The sequence below is a fragment of the Leopardus geoffroyi genome, chromosome B3 (assembly GCF_018350155.1).
Source record: "Leopardus geoffroyi isolate Oge1 chromosome B3, O.geoffroyi_Oge1_pat1.0, whole genome shotgun sequence".
NCBI classification, from domain to species: domain Eukaryota; kingdom Metazoa; phylum Chordata; class Mammalia; order Carnivora; family Felidae; genus Leopardus; species Leopardus geoffroyi.
In genome coordinates, this window is record NC_059337.1 from 3,434,610 (window position 1) to 3,453,665 (window position 19,056).

Genomic DNA, 19,056 nt, shown 5'->3' on the forward strand with positions numbered 1-19,056 from the left:
ACGGGCCACACCACTCCATCTGTTGACTCGGGGAAGGTCGCTGGGATGAGAAAAGGGGTTTCATTCCGCTTCCGCTGAGACCGGTGCCACCCCTTTGCTGGCGCCACCTTGCGAGTAAGGTGTGACCTCACCCCGTGGAAGGGTTCGCACGACACACGCAGGGGAGAACCGCCAGACAGCTGACTCCTGTCTCAGAGCAAACTGCCCTGGCCGTCCAGATGGGGGCACATGTGAGGCACCTGAGGCAGGAAACTCGACCAGACTTCCCAGGAAGCTGACAGTGAGGGAGGAAGAGGCCACACGAGCGACCAGGGGAACCAGAACACAACCAGGAAGAGCTTGTGGTGGAGAGGAAAATGGCCTTGAACTGGGGTCTTGAACTAGGGGATTAGCTGGATTACCTGGGTGGGCCCGGTGTCATCACAGGGTCCTAGAAGAGGAAGGCAGGAGGGTCACAGAAGGTGACGGGAGGAAGAGGGGAAGAGGTGTGAAGATGCCAAACGGTGGGCTTTGAAGCAGAAGCAGGTGCCTCTGGCGGGTGGAAAAGGCAAAGACCCGGCTGCTTCCCTTACGCCCTCCAGGCAGAACTCAGCCCTGCCAGTATCGCGACGGGAGGACTTCTGGCCTCCCGTCTGGAAGACAGTAGATCTGTGTTGTTTGAAGGCACACGTGTGCGGTGATTTGTTACAAGAGGAAGAGGAAACCGCTGCTTCTGAGCTGCTTTAGTCTCCGCCCAAAAGAAGCAAAACCTAGCAATGGAAATAGCCCTGGTCAGGGTCCCCTGTTCACGGGGCACGGGAGCCGCTGCCTTGAGACTTACAGGAACCCAACTCCGTGGGGAACGTGCCCGCGTGGCTGAGCCTGGGGACTTCACGGCTGACTCCGCCCCGCGCCGTGGTTCCTCGCTCTCTTCCCAGGGGCGAGAGGCCGTGCATCGACTGGGTGTCGCCCGTGGGTGCACTCTACCTCAAAACCCTCTTTTTAGCTGCAAACCAGTGGCCGGTTATAAGCCAATGAGGCTGCTGGGGGTTCTGAGCCGTGGGGATGGAGGCAGAGTGTAGACGTCCCCGTACTACTGTGCCCTGGGAATACAGGGGTTCCCGGGCGGGGCGGGGCAGGGTGGTGGAAACCTGAATGGGCTCTGAGCCACTGGCTGGCCAGTGGGCCAAGGGCAAAGGATTAGGGCTGAACCCAAAGGAAGAAGGGCTCAAAGGCTTACAGACTGTAATAAGGGCAGCTCTCTATCTTGGGGGGGGGGGGGAGTATGGAAGCAGGGCTGTGAACTGTCCTCCTCAGAATCTTCAGAAGTCAGTTGCCAGGACTGGTCAGCAGCCAGGTAGGTGGGCCGAGAGGCACGTTCTGAGGGCCACAGCACGAGGAGAGATACTGGGGATGAGTAGGTAATGCCCTGCCCCCAGATCTCTGGAGTCTGCAGCGTGCTTGGCATGCCTGAATGAGGGAAAGGCACCTGTTCTGGAACGTGACAAGCCGTCCTCTTTCACGACCGAAATGGCACGTTTCCAAGGGAGGCCAACTTCGATAGGAATCGCTATCATCAAAGTGACCTCTTGCTCTGTCGTCTCAAAGACCTCCACTCTTTCTGGATTCCTCGGAGAAGCTGAAGGAATCTGATCACAAACAGATGCCCTTTCCAATGGGGCGAGAGCTTTATTCAGAGTTTCTGAGAAAGTCTGAGCAAGCCAATGACGGTGGTAGCCTATGTAACAACAGCCTCTTATACTTCTATTCCCCACTTCGTATTTCCAAAGGGTATCTTGCCTGTGCTTGTTCACGTCGGGCCCGATACCTGTAGGTCGAAGCGACTCTCCAGGGGCAAACAGCTGAGCAGAAGTGAGACCAGAACCAGATGTCAGGTCGTCCACTCCTGGCTGGGTGCTTTCTATCAGCGAGCCTGGAATTTCCTAATGTACCTTATGCCACATGGCACCCGTCCCTTGAAATGACAGCAATAACGATGATGCTGTGGACAAGCTCTGTGGCCAAACAAGTTTGAGAGACTTCCCAGATTATCCTGCCTTAGCAAGCTCGTAGAGATTAATTTTTCACATTATCATATAAAGACTCTGAAAAGTCTGGTGACAAAGAAGGCTGCGAATTTTGTCTCCGCTGTGGTCCGCCAAACTCATCTGACCACAGAGACGTTATTAGCACAACCCGCTAACTCCCACAGGATGAGCAGACACAGGTACGAGGGGTGAAGTGGCAAGGCTGGACGTGGGGTTGATGACCCGGAGAGAGCAGGAAGTCAGGGTCCTGAGGGCTGCAGGCCGCACTTCAAACCCACTTTCTCAACACGTCAACACGTCAAAGAATCAAATGCGGCAATCGGAGACAAAACCAAAATCGCCTACTGCCTGGGGACAATCTCAAGAGGCAAGTTCTACTTTTAAGGGAAAATAAACAAACAAGGAAAACAGCCAACTGTGTAGACCTCTTCCCACTTCCTGTAAGATGTAAGCGCCCTGATAAAATGTTAAAAGGAGAAACGTAATTGAGGGTGCTTTTCAGCACGCAGGTTTAATGGACGTGGGGATTTTCAAACTGTTATCTCCGCGACTAATGTCTTGCTAATACTGAACATACTAATCCGCCCCCCACGTCACCACGGCTAATAAAAAAGATGCTCCGTACGTTCTGTCCGACTTGACTCAAAAGCGCAAGACCTTGATGTACCTTTTGATAAACTACTGTAAGTAGAACATGGTTTTGCAGATAAATAAATCCTCTGACTTGTCTCCACGGGTCTGAAAGTTCAGCAAATGGGGCCCAAAGCTAAGGCTGGGCCAAAACGGCTCAGGGCATCAGCAAGGCCAGCGTCAGGGCAGGGACGCCACACAGAAGCAGGTGGAAAAAGGCAGTGACAACAAACACCCAAGGACTCGTCAGTGAGGCAAAGAAGGGAGGCCTTCGGCCTTCGTGGTGCCCCGGTGGGGATCGCCATGCCCCTCAGGGACGCCGAATCCAACTTCACTTGAACAAACAAAATAAAAGCTGGTGGTGGCAATTACAGCACAACAGGGTATTCGCGTCTCTGAGGGATGTGTGTCCAGACCTTCATCATTCCTGAGTCCACAGGCACCGCTATGGTACAGCTGAACAACGCAGGTCACGCTTTTATATCCTGCATGTTCGCGATGACAAGTCAGGGCACCGGAGAGCCTCTCCTCCTCACACACCTGCCTCACAGCGTGCTTCTCTCAGTCTTAGCAAAAGCGCACGTTACGCACGACGTGGGCCCCGCGTTCCACTGCAAAGGCACAATGCTATGGCCCCAAACACAAGGGCCGGTCCGCTATGCAAGTCCCCAAACCATCCCCCTCCCCGGGGCTACCTGGAGCATGTCTCCGGAACAGTCCTGGGATAAACAGGCCTTCTTGAGATCTGAGGTCTGAGTTGGGACTTGCCAAATGTCTGAAGCTATTTCTGAGGCAGGACATAATGGTTACGGAAAATTCTGGAAGCTCTCGTAAACTAAGGCTCCAGAGCTTCTCAACATGTTGATCCTACTCATATGGTCAATGTTTTCATTCACATTAAAGTCTCCTGGTTGGTTTAAATACTTACATCATTTTCTAAAAAATTAAACATGCTTCTTTCAGCCAACTCCTTTGACTCTTCAAATTTTTCTACCGCTTGTCTGACTTCTTCGTCTGGTATCTTACCTACTCGCTTCTTTTTATAATCATAATCCAGGCGGCGGCCTTCCAGCTTTTTCAGGTGGTGCTGAACAAGACAAAAGAGTCTTTCAGAGAACTGTACACTCAAAACACAGGGCAAAGAAACTTTTGTTATTTCCATGATCACAGCCACTGCTTTCGGGTGACCTAAATTCTAGGGGCAGGGCCGCATCTTACACGTCTGTGTGTCCCCAGCATCCACTAGAGGCTACCCTTACTGACGGTCCTCAGGGCATGGGGAATGGTTAGACGGATGGACGGATGGATGGGCGGACAGGTGGGTGGAGGAAAGGGTGGGTGAATGGATGCATGGATAAATGGATGGCAGAAAGAATACCTATATGAACATAAAGACACAGTATCAGCACTCAGGTTCCATTTCCCAGAGTTGTCTATAGGGCCCCTCACTTCAGTTCTCTAATAAAATATCCAGATAATTTCTAGCCAATTAACTGCCAAAAACAAGCATGTTTCCTTTGGCACAACTGTCAAGTCCTCGCCAAAAAGGAGATTGTAAAAGCACAAATTTCTAGTAGCCCCTAGAATACTTAGGCGTCTCCCATAAAGTTCCCAAACAATTACAGAACAAGTTGAATAAATACCACCAGTGAACTTGTACACACTGAGAAACAGACACTCACAACCTCTGGAACGGTGAAATTTCTTTTAAAAAAAAAAAGAAAAGAAAAGAAAAAAAGAAAAAAAAAGAATCTCTAACAAAACGTAACAGCTGTAAATATCAGACGTGTGCATTCACGGAAGGGGCTGCCTCGTGTGGTAGTAAGTTCCCCCATCACAGTTTGTATTCCAGCAGAGGGATCCCATGTCAGAAATACTGTCGGCAGGACAGCTGTATGGGGCAAGGCATTATGCCTACAATCCTTGGAAACCAGGTATCTGACATCAAACGTCCACACAAGAACAGGCCATCCCAGCGAAATATACAGGTAACATCACTTAGCATTTTAGTGAATGAAACACACTGGTTCCACTTGCATAAGGAAGAGGCGAAGAGAGCACATGGGATAAAAAGCCAGAAGCATCTTTCCTATGTGCTCCGTGACTCTGGGCGGATCTGTGACTCCCTCTGTGCCTCCGTGTGTGGCTGTAAAACAGGGGTGATGGCTGCTGACGGGCCAAGAACTGAACCCACAAAACCCCTTACAGATAGAAGTCAGCCGTGTGTTAAATGGGCAGGTTCCCCACTCCTGAGGTCTGAGACGCAGCAGCACAGTCGAGGCTATGAATGGCTTCTGAGTAGCAGACTCTTAACTCTCGATCGTTCTAGGATTTAAGTGTAGCTTTATAGCATTTCTGTATCAGATGGCAGCTGAGTAACAAGGAAGCCATTTAGAGTACTATTTTGCTGCATGGGGAATGCCAACACTTAACTACAGGTGGATTTTGCACACAAGTCCGACCCACATTTGTGTCCACAGCCGGCTCTGAAGCAGGTCAAACGGAAGACCTACGTTGTGGGGCGGACTTGTGGTTTTCCTCGAGGACGACAGCACGAGAAGAAATGGCGTATTACGTCTTTCAACAAAGGGGGCATTTGGTTTTAAGGTTCTGCGTTTGCAAAGGCTGTTCTGGTCCCCCCTGTCCCCAGGACGCCCCTCCTTCTCTAGAGTCATCTGTTCTTTAGTCATTTGGAAGCACGAATGCCATGCTGGACATCGTGGCCACAAAAGTGGACGAGGCAGGATCCTTACCCCCAAGGCGCTTAGTGCCATCATGTGGGGAGCGCAGGAGCCCCTGATTCTGTGAGGGGAGGGCAGGGGCTTCCCAAAGGGAAGAGCGTCTGAGATCCAAGAGGTGACATGACTTAGCCAGGAGGGGAGGGGAGGGGGAGAAAGGCCAGGAACAGAGGGACAGAACACAGCAAAACACCCCGGGGGGCTAAAGGTAACAGTAGGAAGGGGCCGAGGTCAGGCTCCAAAGGGCAGGAGAGGCTGGAGTGGATCTTCAGTCCCCCTCCCCTGCGGGCAGCTGCCGACAGTCTGCGTCTCAGGAAGCCGGCTCTGGGTGTGGTGCCGGGAGTCAAGGGCTGCTGTGTGGATGTGTCCAGATGTTAACTGAGAGGAGGTGATAGAAAGGGAGAGAATGGAGATTCAGGAGAGAGGACAATGGATGTGGCAACAGACTCTGGGGTCCAGTGGAGGACAGACCTCGGAGGTCAGGAAGGACACTGCTTTCCCTGACATGGATGGGACAGAGACCACGAGTAAGGGGCTGAGGGGGGCATTCTGGAGGGGGGGCAGCAGAATGTTCTTGGGAGTCCCTGAATGATTGCTTTCGTTTTTCATTCAACCTTCCTGAATTCCAGGCATCCAGGACTCTCCGTTTGGGAAACCTAGAACAGGGCCCCAGCATCTGCCTTTCTAATGTGATGCTGATGCTGACGGTCCAGGGGCCACCCCATGAGATGTGCCGTGCCCGGAGAAAGGAGAGGGAGGAAAGCGGACGGGGCACCTGGGTGGCTCACTCGGTAAGGCGTCTGACTCGATTTCAGTTCAAGTCATGATCTCAGGGTTCGTGAGATCCAGCCCTGTGTTGGGCTCTGGGCTGACAGCACGGAGCCTGCTTGGGATTCTCTGTCTCTCCCTCTCTCTCTGCCCCTCATCCCCCCAACCCCCAAATAAACATTAAAAAGAAAGAAAGGAAGGAAGGAAGGAAGGAAGGAAGGAAGGAAGGAAGGAAGGAAGCAAGCCAAGGTTCAAATGACTTCCCAGCTGGCTTGGACTTGCATTCAGATCACTCTTGAAGATACCTGGGGGCAAGTCCTCGGGGCAGCTGGCTGCCCCGCCAGCGTAAAGTCAACACAGGCTGCCCCGCCAGGTCCGGTGAGGCAGGAATCTCAACGCTGTTTGTGCTAAGAAAGAGGCACATGATCACCTATAGGTCCCTGAGAGCTCACATGTACGCTCTGGAAGGCCACTTCTAACAGTTTTCCAAACATGAAATGTCAATTCCTGTTTAGTGGTTTCCTTGAGAAGCAGCACAAAATAATCACTACTGGTGCCAAGTATCAAAAGATATGACTGACACAGTTGTGATTTTCATTATCAAAAATCCACTACAAAGTTATGGGATCATTTTGTTATGTGAGAAGTGGCTGTGGAAATGTGCTCCTTTATCCTGGCTTCTAGCCAGCTTTAATAAGATAGAGAACAGGGGTGCCTGGGTGGCTCAGTCGGTTAAGCGTCCGACTTCGGCTCAGGTCATGATCTCACTGTTCGTGGGTTCAAGCCCCACGTCGGGCTCTGTGCTGACAGCTCAGAGCCTGGAGCCTCTTTCAGATTCTGTGTCTCTGTCCCTCTCTGCATTTCCCCCATTCATGTTCTCTCTCTCTCTCTCTCTCTCTCCCTCTCCCTCTCTCTCTCAAAAACATATAAAAACCCTAAAAATTAAAAAAAAAAAAATAAGATACAGAATAAAAAGCTAAGAGGTCCCGGGTCTCTTTCCCAGTGAGCCAGGTAAATAGGAGTTATTTTTTTCACCACCCACAAGATGATGCTCTCATGGAATCCCCACAGAAACACTCTGATGGTTTTAAATATAAACTTCACTTTAAGTAGCAACAGGTAAGGGAAGACTTACCCCAATCTCTTTTAAATCTTTGTCTTGTAGTAACTGAAGCGGATCAATAAAAGTTTGCTTTACGTTAATGTCAAGAGAGTCTTTCACCTCAGCCATTAGCTTCATGGATTCACCGACTTCTATCAATGCACTACCTTGAATGGAAAATACAAATTAAAAAAGGGTCTTCAGCAGGGTACTCGAGGTTAGCGGTGGGATTGACTTCATTCTTTCCCAAACGTTTGTGGAGGGCCATGGAAACAAGCGAAGCACCCTGAGACTGCTGAATCCTGACTCAGAGAAAAAAAAAATTTTTTTCTCTGAACGTCTTATTTTCTGTATTTTCCTCTCTACGTTCTGTAGTCTGCGCTACAAAATAAAGGTAGGAGGCTCAGACAGACCGAAGCATTTACCCTTTTGGCCACTAGATGGGGATAAAGCTCCTTTCTCAAACTGGTGACAGGCACACTGCTTTTCGAAGGTCTGTGTCGCACCCCATCAGTTTACCAGAGACCTACAATAACTAGTACCTGCTTTTGCTAACTGGAAGAAATCCAAAGAGGATTTCTGTGTTCACCAAAAAAGAAAAAAAAAAAGGCGAAAATGAGAAAACATTCAGCCCCTGTTGTGCAGTGAGCCACTAGACGCAGCCTGGACCCCAAGTAGTGAGAACTGAACTGTGTACAGAACATTGGCATCAGCCCCCCGTCCCGGCAGCTTTGAACTGCGTCCGTGAGCATCTGCGCTTTGCCTCGATTTTATTCTGTGCACGCATTAGTAAGATGTATCCTAAGATATCAGAAAAGTGTAAGAGAGCCTATTTTGGGGGGTCTGGTCATGCTCAAAACATTTTCCACATAAAGTAACGGTAATTTCTTCTTTGCTTTACGCCATTTCGGTTTACAAAAGGCTTGGTGGCAATGCTCTACTTTCGGAGAGCAGGGAAATCTGTAGTTCTGTGAACTGGCACCTAGGGTTCCTTAGAAGCTGGAGAACAAAATCGCTCTTTGTAAACTCTAAAAAGGATTCATTCATCAGGGCTAAGTGTCAGGCAATAAAGATTACAATAGAAATAAGGGAACAAAACCTCTTGTCAGCTTCTAGCTCCTAGATCTTGAGGTCAGTCCCCAGAGCCTTCAGGTGGTTCCGAGGCTCCTTACCCTTTCTGATGTCAAAGAAAGCCTGGCCGTGTCACATGGGGCAGCCTTTCAGCGGGATGGGCCAGGCCTGCTCTTGGGATGAGGCCCAAGCCAGCCGTGCTTGGCCCTGGGGGCTGTGACCGGCAGGTGTTGCTGGCCTGCACTCTGGCGTCTCAGTGTCAGCTGACCCACAGTAATGTGCCAGCAGGAGTCCTGGTAGCAGAACGAGAGGCCGTTTCTCCAAGAGGCATCTCTGGGACATGAGGCACCAAAGCAAACTATTTTTCCTGTTTTGGAGTTTTCCAAATTGACCTCGTGAAAATGTAGTTTGGGGTCTCTCAACTCCCAGGCTAGAAAAAGACCTTAGGGGCCAGCCCAAGAATTCGCATTGCTAGCAAATTCTGACCTTCAAGATGTCACACCTACTGGTCCAGCCATGCATAGTTTATTCACCTGTAAAACAGCAAGAGCAATGAAGCCTCACCTCCCTTTTTTTTTTTTTTTTTTTTTTAAGAAATGAACTAGAAAACTAGAAGTGGAAATTTAGTTACGCTAAATTACCACTGGTCAGAACTCCACTGGTAGCTTCATCCCTCCTAAGTTTCCTTAACTCGCTCTCCATTGTTAGGTTCTAAATCATCCCAAGGTAAAGAGGAGACATCCCTTCCTAGCCCGGGGACTCTTTCCTGCCCAACTGGTTAGAAACAGAAGGTACTGTTTCTGACCCTCAGCCACCACTGCCCAAGCCACAGAGTGTCGAATTTGGCTTTGACAGAAACATTTCCGTGTATTGTTTACAATAAGATAACCAAGGGAGATTTTAGTTAAGCATATTGAAATATACGTTTAAATTACAATTCTTAAAACACGACACTGGAGCAAAGCAAGGTACAGACCAAGAAAAGAGGAGAAAAAAAAAAAAAAGACCAGAAACAAACTTAAAATATAAAAATTTAGTCTGTAACAAAACGTTTCTCTCCAGAGGGGAAAGGCTGAACTTTTCAATGGAGTATTAGGACAACCAGCTACTTACTTGGGAGAAAACAATATTAGGACCCTACTGCACAGTATCTGCCCGTTAAAATCAGGAGCTTGGAAATTTAAAGGGAAGAAAAGGAAACAGGTTTCGAAAGAAAAGTATGAATAAACATTGACACGATTTGTGGGGGTGGGTGGGGTGGAAAAGTTTTTCTAAACAAAGCAACAGGGCCATAAACCATAAAGGAAGAGTTAGGAGTCCCACTATATGACAACCAAAAGCTCCTCCGTTTCAGTGGCCTCCGTCCACAAGGTCAGAAGGCGAATGCCTACGTGGGGCGTAACTTCATTAACATATAAGGCAGACCAAGAGCAAATGTCCTAACCGTTGAAAGAGCTCGTCAACCAGTAAGGGGGGGAAATGAACATATTAATGAAAAAATAGGCAAAGGATACAAATATACATTTCACAAAAATGACGACAAACAGGAAAGAAATCTACCTTACACGTAATCCAAAAGGTGAAGTTAACACAGCACTAAGAGATCAATTTTATACGCTATGTATCAAAGTACCTGTGATTCAGAAGTAAGCTAAAAAAGCAATTCCCACAATCAATAACTGTGCTGGGAAACATACTCTCACATACTCCTGGCGAGAGTATCAAACTGGCACACCCCTTCTGGAGGGCCCTTTGGGAATATGGTTCAAAAATCTGAAAAAAGCACGCATATTCTCAACCCAACAATTTCGCTACCAGGGATTTCGATCCACGAACATAATCTTGGATATCCCTAAAGATTATGAAAATGGTTTTATAAACGCTATGTAAAATTTTTTTACGTACAGAAAAAAGTATCTAAATATCCAATAACTGGGGTTGACTGAACAAAGTCTGCCATGAAACACGGGTTATTATACAGCCATTAAAAACAGTATCATAGAAGATTAATCATTTTATGACATGGATCTTGATTCAGTCAATAGAAATAAGCAAGTTACAAAAGGGTATAAAGGTAGAGATACCATAACTCCATTTTAATTTTGTAAAGGTGTACGTGACTATGGATGAGAATAAACCTTGTGAAGGTGTACGTGACTAGGGATGCGAATACACAAAGGGCTGTGAAGGTGTACATGAGTAGGGATGAGAATACACAAAAGGTCCATCACCAGATACGTGATTGTGGGTGATGTCAGCACTTCCTTTCTTGTATTTCACTAGCTTATATTTTCTAAGCCTTCTGCAACGAACGTGTATTACTTGGGTGATATAAAAATAATAATAATAAAGCTTGTTAACATGAAGGTATTGTGGGGTGCTTGGGTGGCTCAGTCAGTTGAGTGTCCGACTCTTGATTTCAGCTTGGATCATGATCTCATGCGTCGTGGGTTCAAGCCCCACATCGGGCTCTCTGCTGTCAACACAGAGCCTGCTTGGGTTTCCCTTTCTCTCTCTCCTTCTCTCTCTGCCCCTCCCCCTTCCCTGCCCCCTCCCCCGGGGCAAAATGATCCCAGGTGATCTGTGAACAGTCACCGAAGGTGCAGCCTCCCCCCTTTGCCTCTCCCCCTCCCCCTCAACACACAAAGTGCTCCCAGGCAATCTTCGAACAGTCACCCAAGGTGGAGCCTCCCCACTCCTCTCTTTGTCCCTCCCCTTCCCTCCCCCCTTCCCTCCCCCTTCACTCACACACACACACTCACACACACTCACACACACACTCATACAAAGCGCTCCAGGCGATCCGCAGACACTCACCGAAGGTGGAGCCTTCCCCGAGCTCCCTCCCGTACTTTAGCATACAGTCGCCCAGCAAGCCTTCCGTCTGCGGGTACCCGGTGGTCTTCACCTGTCCTCGGATCTTCGACACAGTGTTCAGCATCCCTAGCTTAGCTCTGTATGCTTAAAAACATTGTCATTTGTAATTCCTTAAAATGACAAGGCGGAGTGACAGGTACATCGCATTTAACAAATGACGGCAAAGCTGAGGTCACCCCGGCGGGCAAAACGCGGGACACCTGGAGCATCTGAAAGGGACTGTGTGACCTATTTCACCTCTCACATGATTTTCCAGATTCTTTTTCCAAGTGGCCGGGCGGTGGGGGGAAGAGGGGGTTGCTAAGCAAGGGAAAATGGAAACGACGCACACGCCGTTGACTCCGAACATCAGAAGTGTCCCCGCGGCACAGGGACACGCGAGCAGGGCCTGCAACGTGCACGCCCAGAGCCAGATGCCAGTACCGGGGAGGCGATCCTTCCTAGGGACCAACGGAACACCAAGGACGGCATCGCTGAGGTGGATGTTTCAAACCACCAAATGGCCCCTGTCACCCTCCCTGTCCCGAGAATTTATTCGGAGTGATTATATTCAATATCCTGATGAAGGGCTTTGGTGCACTCCTGTTGAGGAAGCAGAGCCAAAGGGAGGAGACGAACTCCTGCTGAGCGAACAGGAGTCTGTGTTGATGCTCCTGGGTGCAGGACCTGGGTCAGGTCCCCTGCCCTGAGGGAAAGGACGGGCGGCCACTGCTTCTCAACTTCTCTTCCCCGACTCAGGCCATCAGTGCTAACTGATCCCGGCTCTGTGTGACACACAGTGCTAACTCCTCCGGGCTCCGGACGGACCCAGGACAGCGGCTGCCCTACAGGAGCACAGAGCTAGTCGCTGCGGGACAGAATATACGAGATGCACCGGGCAAATAAAGCGTGGCGTGACCATAACAATATGCTGAATACAGATAGCAAGATGTGCCTACAAAGTGCAGATATCATGTCAACAGTATACAAGGTGGGATGTTTATGGTACAGAACCGACAGATAAAGAGGAGGCCAGTGTGACCTAAGCTGAAATTAAAACAGGATGAATCGGGGGGCGCCTGGGGGGGGCTCAGTCGTAAAGCATCTGACTTCGGCTCAGGTCATGACCTCACGGTTCATGAGTCCAAGTCCCACATCAGGGAAGCACGAGCCTGCTTTAAGTGAACCTCGCTTCTCTCTCTCTTCCTCTCTCTGCCCCTCGCTCACTTGTGCCCCCCCCCCAAAACAAAACAAAACAAAACAAAACCAGGATGAATCAGGAGAGATCTATGGGAAAATATGACTGTGAACTGAATACCAAGCTAAGAACCTGGGCTTTTACTCCCCGGGCTAGAGAGCGAATCACGTACCAGCTTGTGGCGTCTGTGATAACTCCAGGAAGTAAAGAGGTACGCTTTCTTTTTCTTTTACTTTAATAATCACACTTGTTTTCATGTGTTCTAGGCCAGTGCCTCTCAAACTCTTAAGGTGCATACAAATCACCCGAGGATCCTGTTAAAACGCCAAGTCTGGTTCAGTCTGTTTGGGATGAGCTCAAGGCTCTGCGTTTCCCAGTCTCTCGGGTGAGGCTGAGGCTTCTAGTTCGCGGACCACACTTTGAGGAGCAAGGCTTCAGACACTTCTGGTGCCAGCCTGTTTGAATCTGGCCTGCCTCGGCTTCAAAGCAGTTTTCTTTCTGGTCCCAGTGCTCCAATAGCCACACGCAAACGTGGCTCTTCCTTCCCACCGCCAGGGTGGGGACTGGGAGGTGGCAGGCATGTGGCTGACATCCGCTAAACTGGCAACGGCCAGAGACCTCTGTCCTTGCTGGCCAACCCCGCTCCTACCCCATTCCAACGTCAGCTCTGAGGATGGGATCTGGGTCCCAGGAACCGGGAAAGCCCCTCTGCCAAGAGGAAGCCCTCGCTAAATCTGTGCTGATTTATCGGGAAAAGGAACTTACATAGCTCATCTCAGACACTGAGGAGGCCAGGGAAGAGAGGCAGGAGTGCAGCCCTTGAAATCACAAACCTCTACACAGTTCCAAAGAATTCTATACCCGCCAACCTCCCTGGACGCAGTTTTTATAAAATTTATGTTTTGAAATTGTTCCTGTCTAGATTTTCAGGTGGTTGGGTCTGTAGGGGAGTCCTAACGCCCAAGGGAGTCACAGCGACTCCCTGCAAATAATACGTTCCTAAAAAGGAAGGCAGTTTGGGAAATTTGCAGAATTCAAGGCTTGGGTGCCCTGCCCCCTGTTGGTTTCTGTCATTTACAACCCAGGAAAAACCCATCAAGGGATGCTGCTTCACAACCACAGAATTAAGAACCTTCTGTCGAGAAGCTGATGCAACAAGGGACCTTTTCATGCCGCTTTTCCTGCCTCATTTCTTTAGCATCTGAGCTACAAAGTGAAATTACAATTTCAATTATACCTTTAGAGCAGGATGACAGATTTTTTTTCTAAAAGAGGAGATGCCTGAATAAGAAAACATACCAAACATTCAGTGGGTCTCTGAGGCATCTCCTAAAATGTGTCTTTATTGAGCAGCGCCTTGCTGCTAAGACCAAGTCTCTATCCACATGATGTCACCATAGACCACGGGATTATCTGCTCTGTTTCTCATCAGCTAGGACTCCCTGAAACTACCTTCGGTCGCTGGCGGCTTGACTTTAAAAAACTGAAATTCATTATTTGGACACAGAAAACACTGTTTCTAAGTTATGTCAGCCATATGCCAAGCAAACATGGGTTGTTAGTCTATGACAGTGAATGAACAATAGACTATGTCGAGACATTTTCTAACTTTACCTGGATTTGGCTGAAGATACTCTGTGGCTTTCGAAAGAATTTCTGCAACAGCTTTATTGGTAACATCTATTTTCTTTAAAAAAAAAACAACAACAACACACACACACAAACATAAAAATGTTGGTAAATGACAAACAAGGAATTCACAGGAAAACAGAGGTAATATGCGTTAATTTAATATGTATAATACCATTAACAGATTTTAATCCAAATGAATTTCAACATTTTGGGGGAGAAGCAGTTATTTTTGTCACTATGATTTTGGGACAGCTCTTCCTCCCCATGATGTTGGAGAACATTCATTTCATTTTCTTTTTAACATACAATGAGCGGTCATGTATTATTTACAAAACTCAGACGAGTTACTATGCTCCACTCGATTACTGGACATACCTGAAGGCCTCTCCAGCCAACACCAGGCATGTCTCAACCCAACTTTCCTTATTTGCTGGGCGTACTTGAGTGTCTCTGCTTATAAGGACTCCCTAATAGCAATTCACATTAGAAACTACGGCAGTAAACCAACAACGAAAGAATCATTCTCCCTAACATTACCACTCACAATCGACACCCAAGTGTCCTGTGGGCAGATGTTAATATAAGGTTTTCTATGTTGAGACTGAATCTTTCCCCCCACAAAACCATTTCTGGACACTGGCTACTGGTTAGCCCAACACCGAATGTGAGAATATACAATAAAGTTAAACAGGCACGTTTCAATAGCTTCATTTCATACCATCACAGCCTGAAAGAAAATATAAAGGAAAAGGAGATCCCATTCATAAGAGCAACATAAAAATACACAACAAGGGGCGCCTGGGTGGCGCAGTCGGTTAAGCGTCCGACTTCAGCCAGGTCACGATCTCGCGCTCCGTGAGTTCGAGCCCCGCGTCAGGCTCTGGGCTGATGGCTCAGAGCCTGGAGCCTGTTTCCGATTCTGTGTCTCCCTCTCTCTCTGCCCCTCCCCCGTTCATGCTCTGTCTCTCTCTGTCCCAAAAATAAATAAACGTTGAAAAAAAAATTTAAAAAAATAAATAAATAAATAAATACACAACAAGGAATAAATATAAGGAGAAAATGTACAACATCTATCTGAAGAGCCATGTTCCTACACGGGAAAGTTTAACTGTGCAAAGATGTAAGACCTCCCCCAAATCAACACGTAAAATTAATTCCAATCTTATGTTCCTTTTAATTTTTTCTTTTTTGGTTACAATTTGGCAAATTAATATTAAACTTAGGTTCACGCCTCATACTACAGACTGGATCACAAATACAGACCTAAAAACAGTCTACAAAGGCACTAAATTACACAGAAGAATATTCCGAAATACAGGGGTGGGAAGAATCTTCTAGGCACAACACAAAACCCAAAATTCTGACCCTGTAAAATTAAAGACTGAACAGTGAATAGATGTAATAACACCAAGTTTGACAAAAGTGGCAAAATGAAACAGAAAGGAAACTGTATGAAGGACCCATGCTTAGCATCCATGATACTCAAAACTCCCATTTAAGAAAAAAAGCAGCAAATAAAACAACCCAATTGGAAAGGACAAGAACATAAACTGGCAAGAAAACAAATGGGGAAAAATACAAGTTCAAACAGTTGACAAAATATCCAAAAAGACTGTAAATCAAAAAGGAGATACTTTCCACTCAACAGATTGACAAAAAAAAATTTTTTTTATTAATCCGACCCAATATGAGGTGTCATACAGGTATGGAGGAGGGATGGGCACTTTCACACACACTGGGAGTGCAAAACGGATCAAGGGACAAGAACCTATTAATGGGCAGACCTCCAGGGACCTAGCATCTGGAAACACACCAGCCAACTGCAATGACATAAAAGGATGTCAGGCCATTCTATGTCTATTAAAAACTGAAACCAACTTGAATTATAAGCGATAAGAGACTGGCTGGGTAAACTGTGAGACATCCAAATAAAGGAATTCTCTTGAATCACAAGATTAAAAAAAAAAAAAAAAAAAAAGGGAAGCTCCATATGTACTGGGAAGATGACCACAGCACACTGTCAAGGAAAGAAAGCAAGTTGTAGAGTGATTTATGATACAAGAAATTCATTTTTGTAATTCAAAAATCTGTGATCTGGTCAGGGTCAGAAGCTTCCAACCAAGTGAGCTCAACCAGCCTGAAATTGGATTTGTTCCCATTAGCCGAGAGCCTAAATTCGGGGCCCCAGGAAGGTTTAAAAAGACAGCACGTAAATGATGAAGAAATGAATCACACCTGTATTACTGATGCACACACACCAGCTGTGCGTACGTGCGCCGGACCTTGTAGCGAGTTTTGTAAGCTCTGAACTCTCTTCAGTGTGTTCGATTGTTTATGAAGATTTTTGAAATGTTTAAGAGAATAGGATCACCCAAACGGTTGTATCATTACAGTCTCGAGAAATTGAAGTGCTCTGGAAAACGCTTTTCTAAATCTGATGTGACGTTGGGGCGAGTTCCATGCATTGCATTTGTGATTCTAATTTGCAATGTCTATGGGAATTTGCTTAATTATGTAACTGGAGATAAATGTTTAAGGATTTAACCTGTTAAGCCTATGACTTAATGGAAACTAACACGAAGATTAACTGAAAATGATTTTTATGTTGAAGTTACTAAATTTACAAATAAGATTCGTAAGTCCAGCTTAAGCTTAAGAAAAACTAGGTTTTAGATTTATAACTTTCCACAGTTATAGAAATTCGACAGTAATTAAGTGTTCCTTTCCATGTGTCCAACCCTCTTCAGACATGAAAAGGTACCAGGAAGCCAGGAGCCATCTGTAAAGGGTGACAGAGAGATCTGGGGCAGGGGTACTTTCTACTTCAGATCCTTCTCTCTTTGGGGGCAAAAAAAAAAAAGCCAAGGAACAAATGGCCAAAAACTAACAGCCTGATGTGCCCATCCTGGAACAGCTTCTAGGACAGCCCAGCAATCAAAACTGCAAACGAACGCTTGAGAAAATAAAGAGGACACCCACTAACCACTTTGACAAACATGGGCAATCAAGACGAACACTGGAAAAATAATCCATGTGGTTTAAAAAATGAATGAATGAATGAATGAGTGAATGAATGAATGAATAGAAACTTCCCTCCCAGAATAACTGAGAATGTCGGGGGATGGGGGGAGGGTCGTTCAAGCTGACAAAATGCCACGTGATGGCTTCTGCAAACCATCGTGACAGACAGGTGGGAGTACAGAGGTAAAAATTATTTTTGTGATGTCTACCTGGTGTGAAGGCATCTCTGTTGGCTGATTAAATCTGGAATTTCCTTCAAATGTTGGTGCCCCAAATCCTCTGCCACGGACTATCCCGGACCTCAGCCTCAGCTAGAGGGCTGCTAGCAATGCTGGTTTATTTTTAAATTTTTTTAAAAAGAATCCATAGCTGTCATTATCTCCTTCTTACTCCTTATGTAATGTGTTTGTGCTCCTTAGTCACACTTGGTAGAGGTGGCTTTTTGAAAACAAAATAGTGCCTGGTTTTGTCGTTATTGTTTCCTATTTTATTGATCTCTACAATTCTGTCCTTCCACCTAGAGTGATTTCATTTGCTGTTATTTTCCTAGCTTCCTGGCTTAAATGATTTATTCATTTCCTTCAAACATGTATTTTCTATTAAATGTACGTAAGATGTAGCCATATACCGCAGGTTCTAACATACAGAATTTGGTCTCTCATGACCAAATGAACTTTGATTTTACTTGTCATTTCCTCTTTCAACTAAGAATAATCACGTGTTTTTCAATTTCCAAACATCCAGAATTGGGAAAGTATACCTTCCTTGTAATTTTTTTAGTTTTTCTGGAGCCTAACGTATGACTGACTATTTTAATTGTTCTAAATGGACTTAAAAAGAATACAGATTCTCAACTTGAGGTCTGTATCTATTTATAAACAAAGTTATTAATCATATTTTGTACTAATCATCTATGAGCCAATCTACTATTGTCAACTTACTCTCTTATTTTATGAGAGGTGTGCGAAATCTTCTACTCTGGACTTTGTCAATTTTCCATGTATTTTGGACAACTTTTGCCTTACGTATTTAGATGCCATGTTATATGGTGCATAATGATTCATAACCATTACAATTTCCTGATAGACTGCATGACTGCATCTTTTTAATAACTTTTCTATAACCTTTTCTATTTAGTGTTTTTTGCATCAAATTTTACTTTGACATTACTATTCGTCCTCTACTTCTGTGTGCTTAGGATTTGTCAAGAAATATCTCCATTCCTTTGTCATTTCCATGTCATGTTTTAGGTGGATCTGATACCATCTAACTCATCTCTTCCAGAAAGTCCTTAAAACGTCTGGTCACATGTTAGATATTTCCCTGCTTTTCACTGCTGTAAGGAAATAAATAGATATTACTTTTATATTTCTTCTGTCATTCATTGGGGCTTTAGGAGGGAAAGGAAGTAAACAAGAGAGATCTCAGTCCATCAACTGAAACTGAAATTGCTAAAATGTGTTTATAAATTTAACATTTAAACTGAATCATTTTCTTAGTAATAAAGTTACCTATAATATCTTTACATACCAAGGGATTTTTAAAAGTCATTTCAGGTAGGCCAACGATGTTAAACTATTTCCATGTTTTTTAGTTTTTAGAAATTATGTTTTTCAAAAGCAAAACAAAACGTGCTTTTTCCTCTCAAGGTGCTAACACTTCTAGAAACTTAGCAGTGCTCATCCAGAAAGTAAGGAGCTTCCTGGAAGACAGTCTGGCCAGGGCCAGGTATCCGGAAGATAGGAAGCTCCCAAGCCACAGCCTGGGCTTGGACTTCTTCCCCTGTACCTGCTGATAGCTCTACAACCTTCAATCTCCCGTATCCTTGATGTTACACTTGAAGGTGGATGTTCTGCTTTCTCTCTGCCCTCTCTCATCTGGGGAGTCTAATTATTAAACCAAGGCTACGGTTAAAGGGCCCAAGACGAAGGGGAAGGAAACTGAGGAAGCTGAACTATCAGTGGTCCCAGTTCTACCTCCACGCGAGCTATTCCACACAGCTGACCAGGAAAC

General features: G+C 46.2%; 1 protein-coding gene across 8 annotated transcripts in view; it reads right to left on the minus strand.

The window, feature by feature from the left end:
• SH3GL3 (SH3 domain containing GRB2 like 3, endophilin A3) overlaps positions 1-19,056 on the minus strand; it is a 137,159-nt gene that overhangs the window by 31,894 nt on the left and 86,209 nt on the right. For 4 of the 8 annotated variants that reach the window (XM_045448589.1, XM_045448587.1, XM_045448586.1 and 1 more), the window contains exons 3-6: positions 14,005-14,077; positions 11,154-11,297; positions 7,299-7,432; positions 3,586-3,744 (exon numbers count right to left, since the gene is read on the minus strand). In XM_045448589.1, coding sequence (XP_045304545.1) covers positions 3,586-3,744; positions 7,299-7,432; positions 11,154-11,297; positions 14,005-14,077 — 510 coding nt within the window. The remainder of the gene's footprint in view (positions 1-3,585; positions 3,745-7,298; positions 7,433-11,153; positions 11,298-14,004; positions 14,078-19,056) is intronic. The other 4 variants (XM_045448592.1, XM_045448591.1, XM_045448590.1 and 1 more) reach the window with 4 other exon arrangements.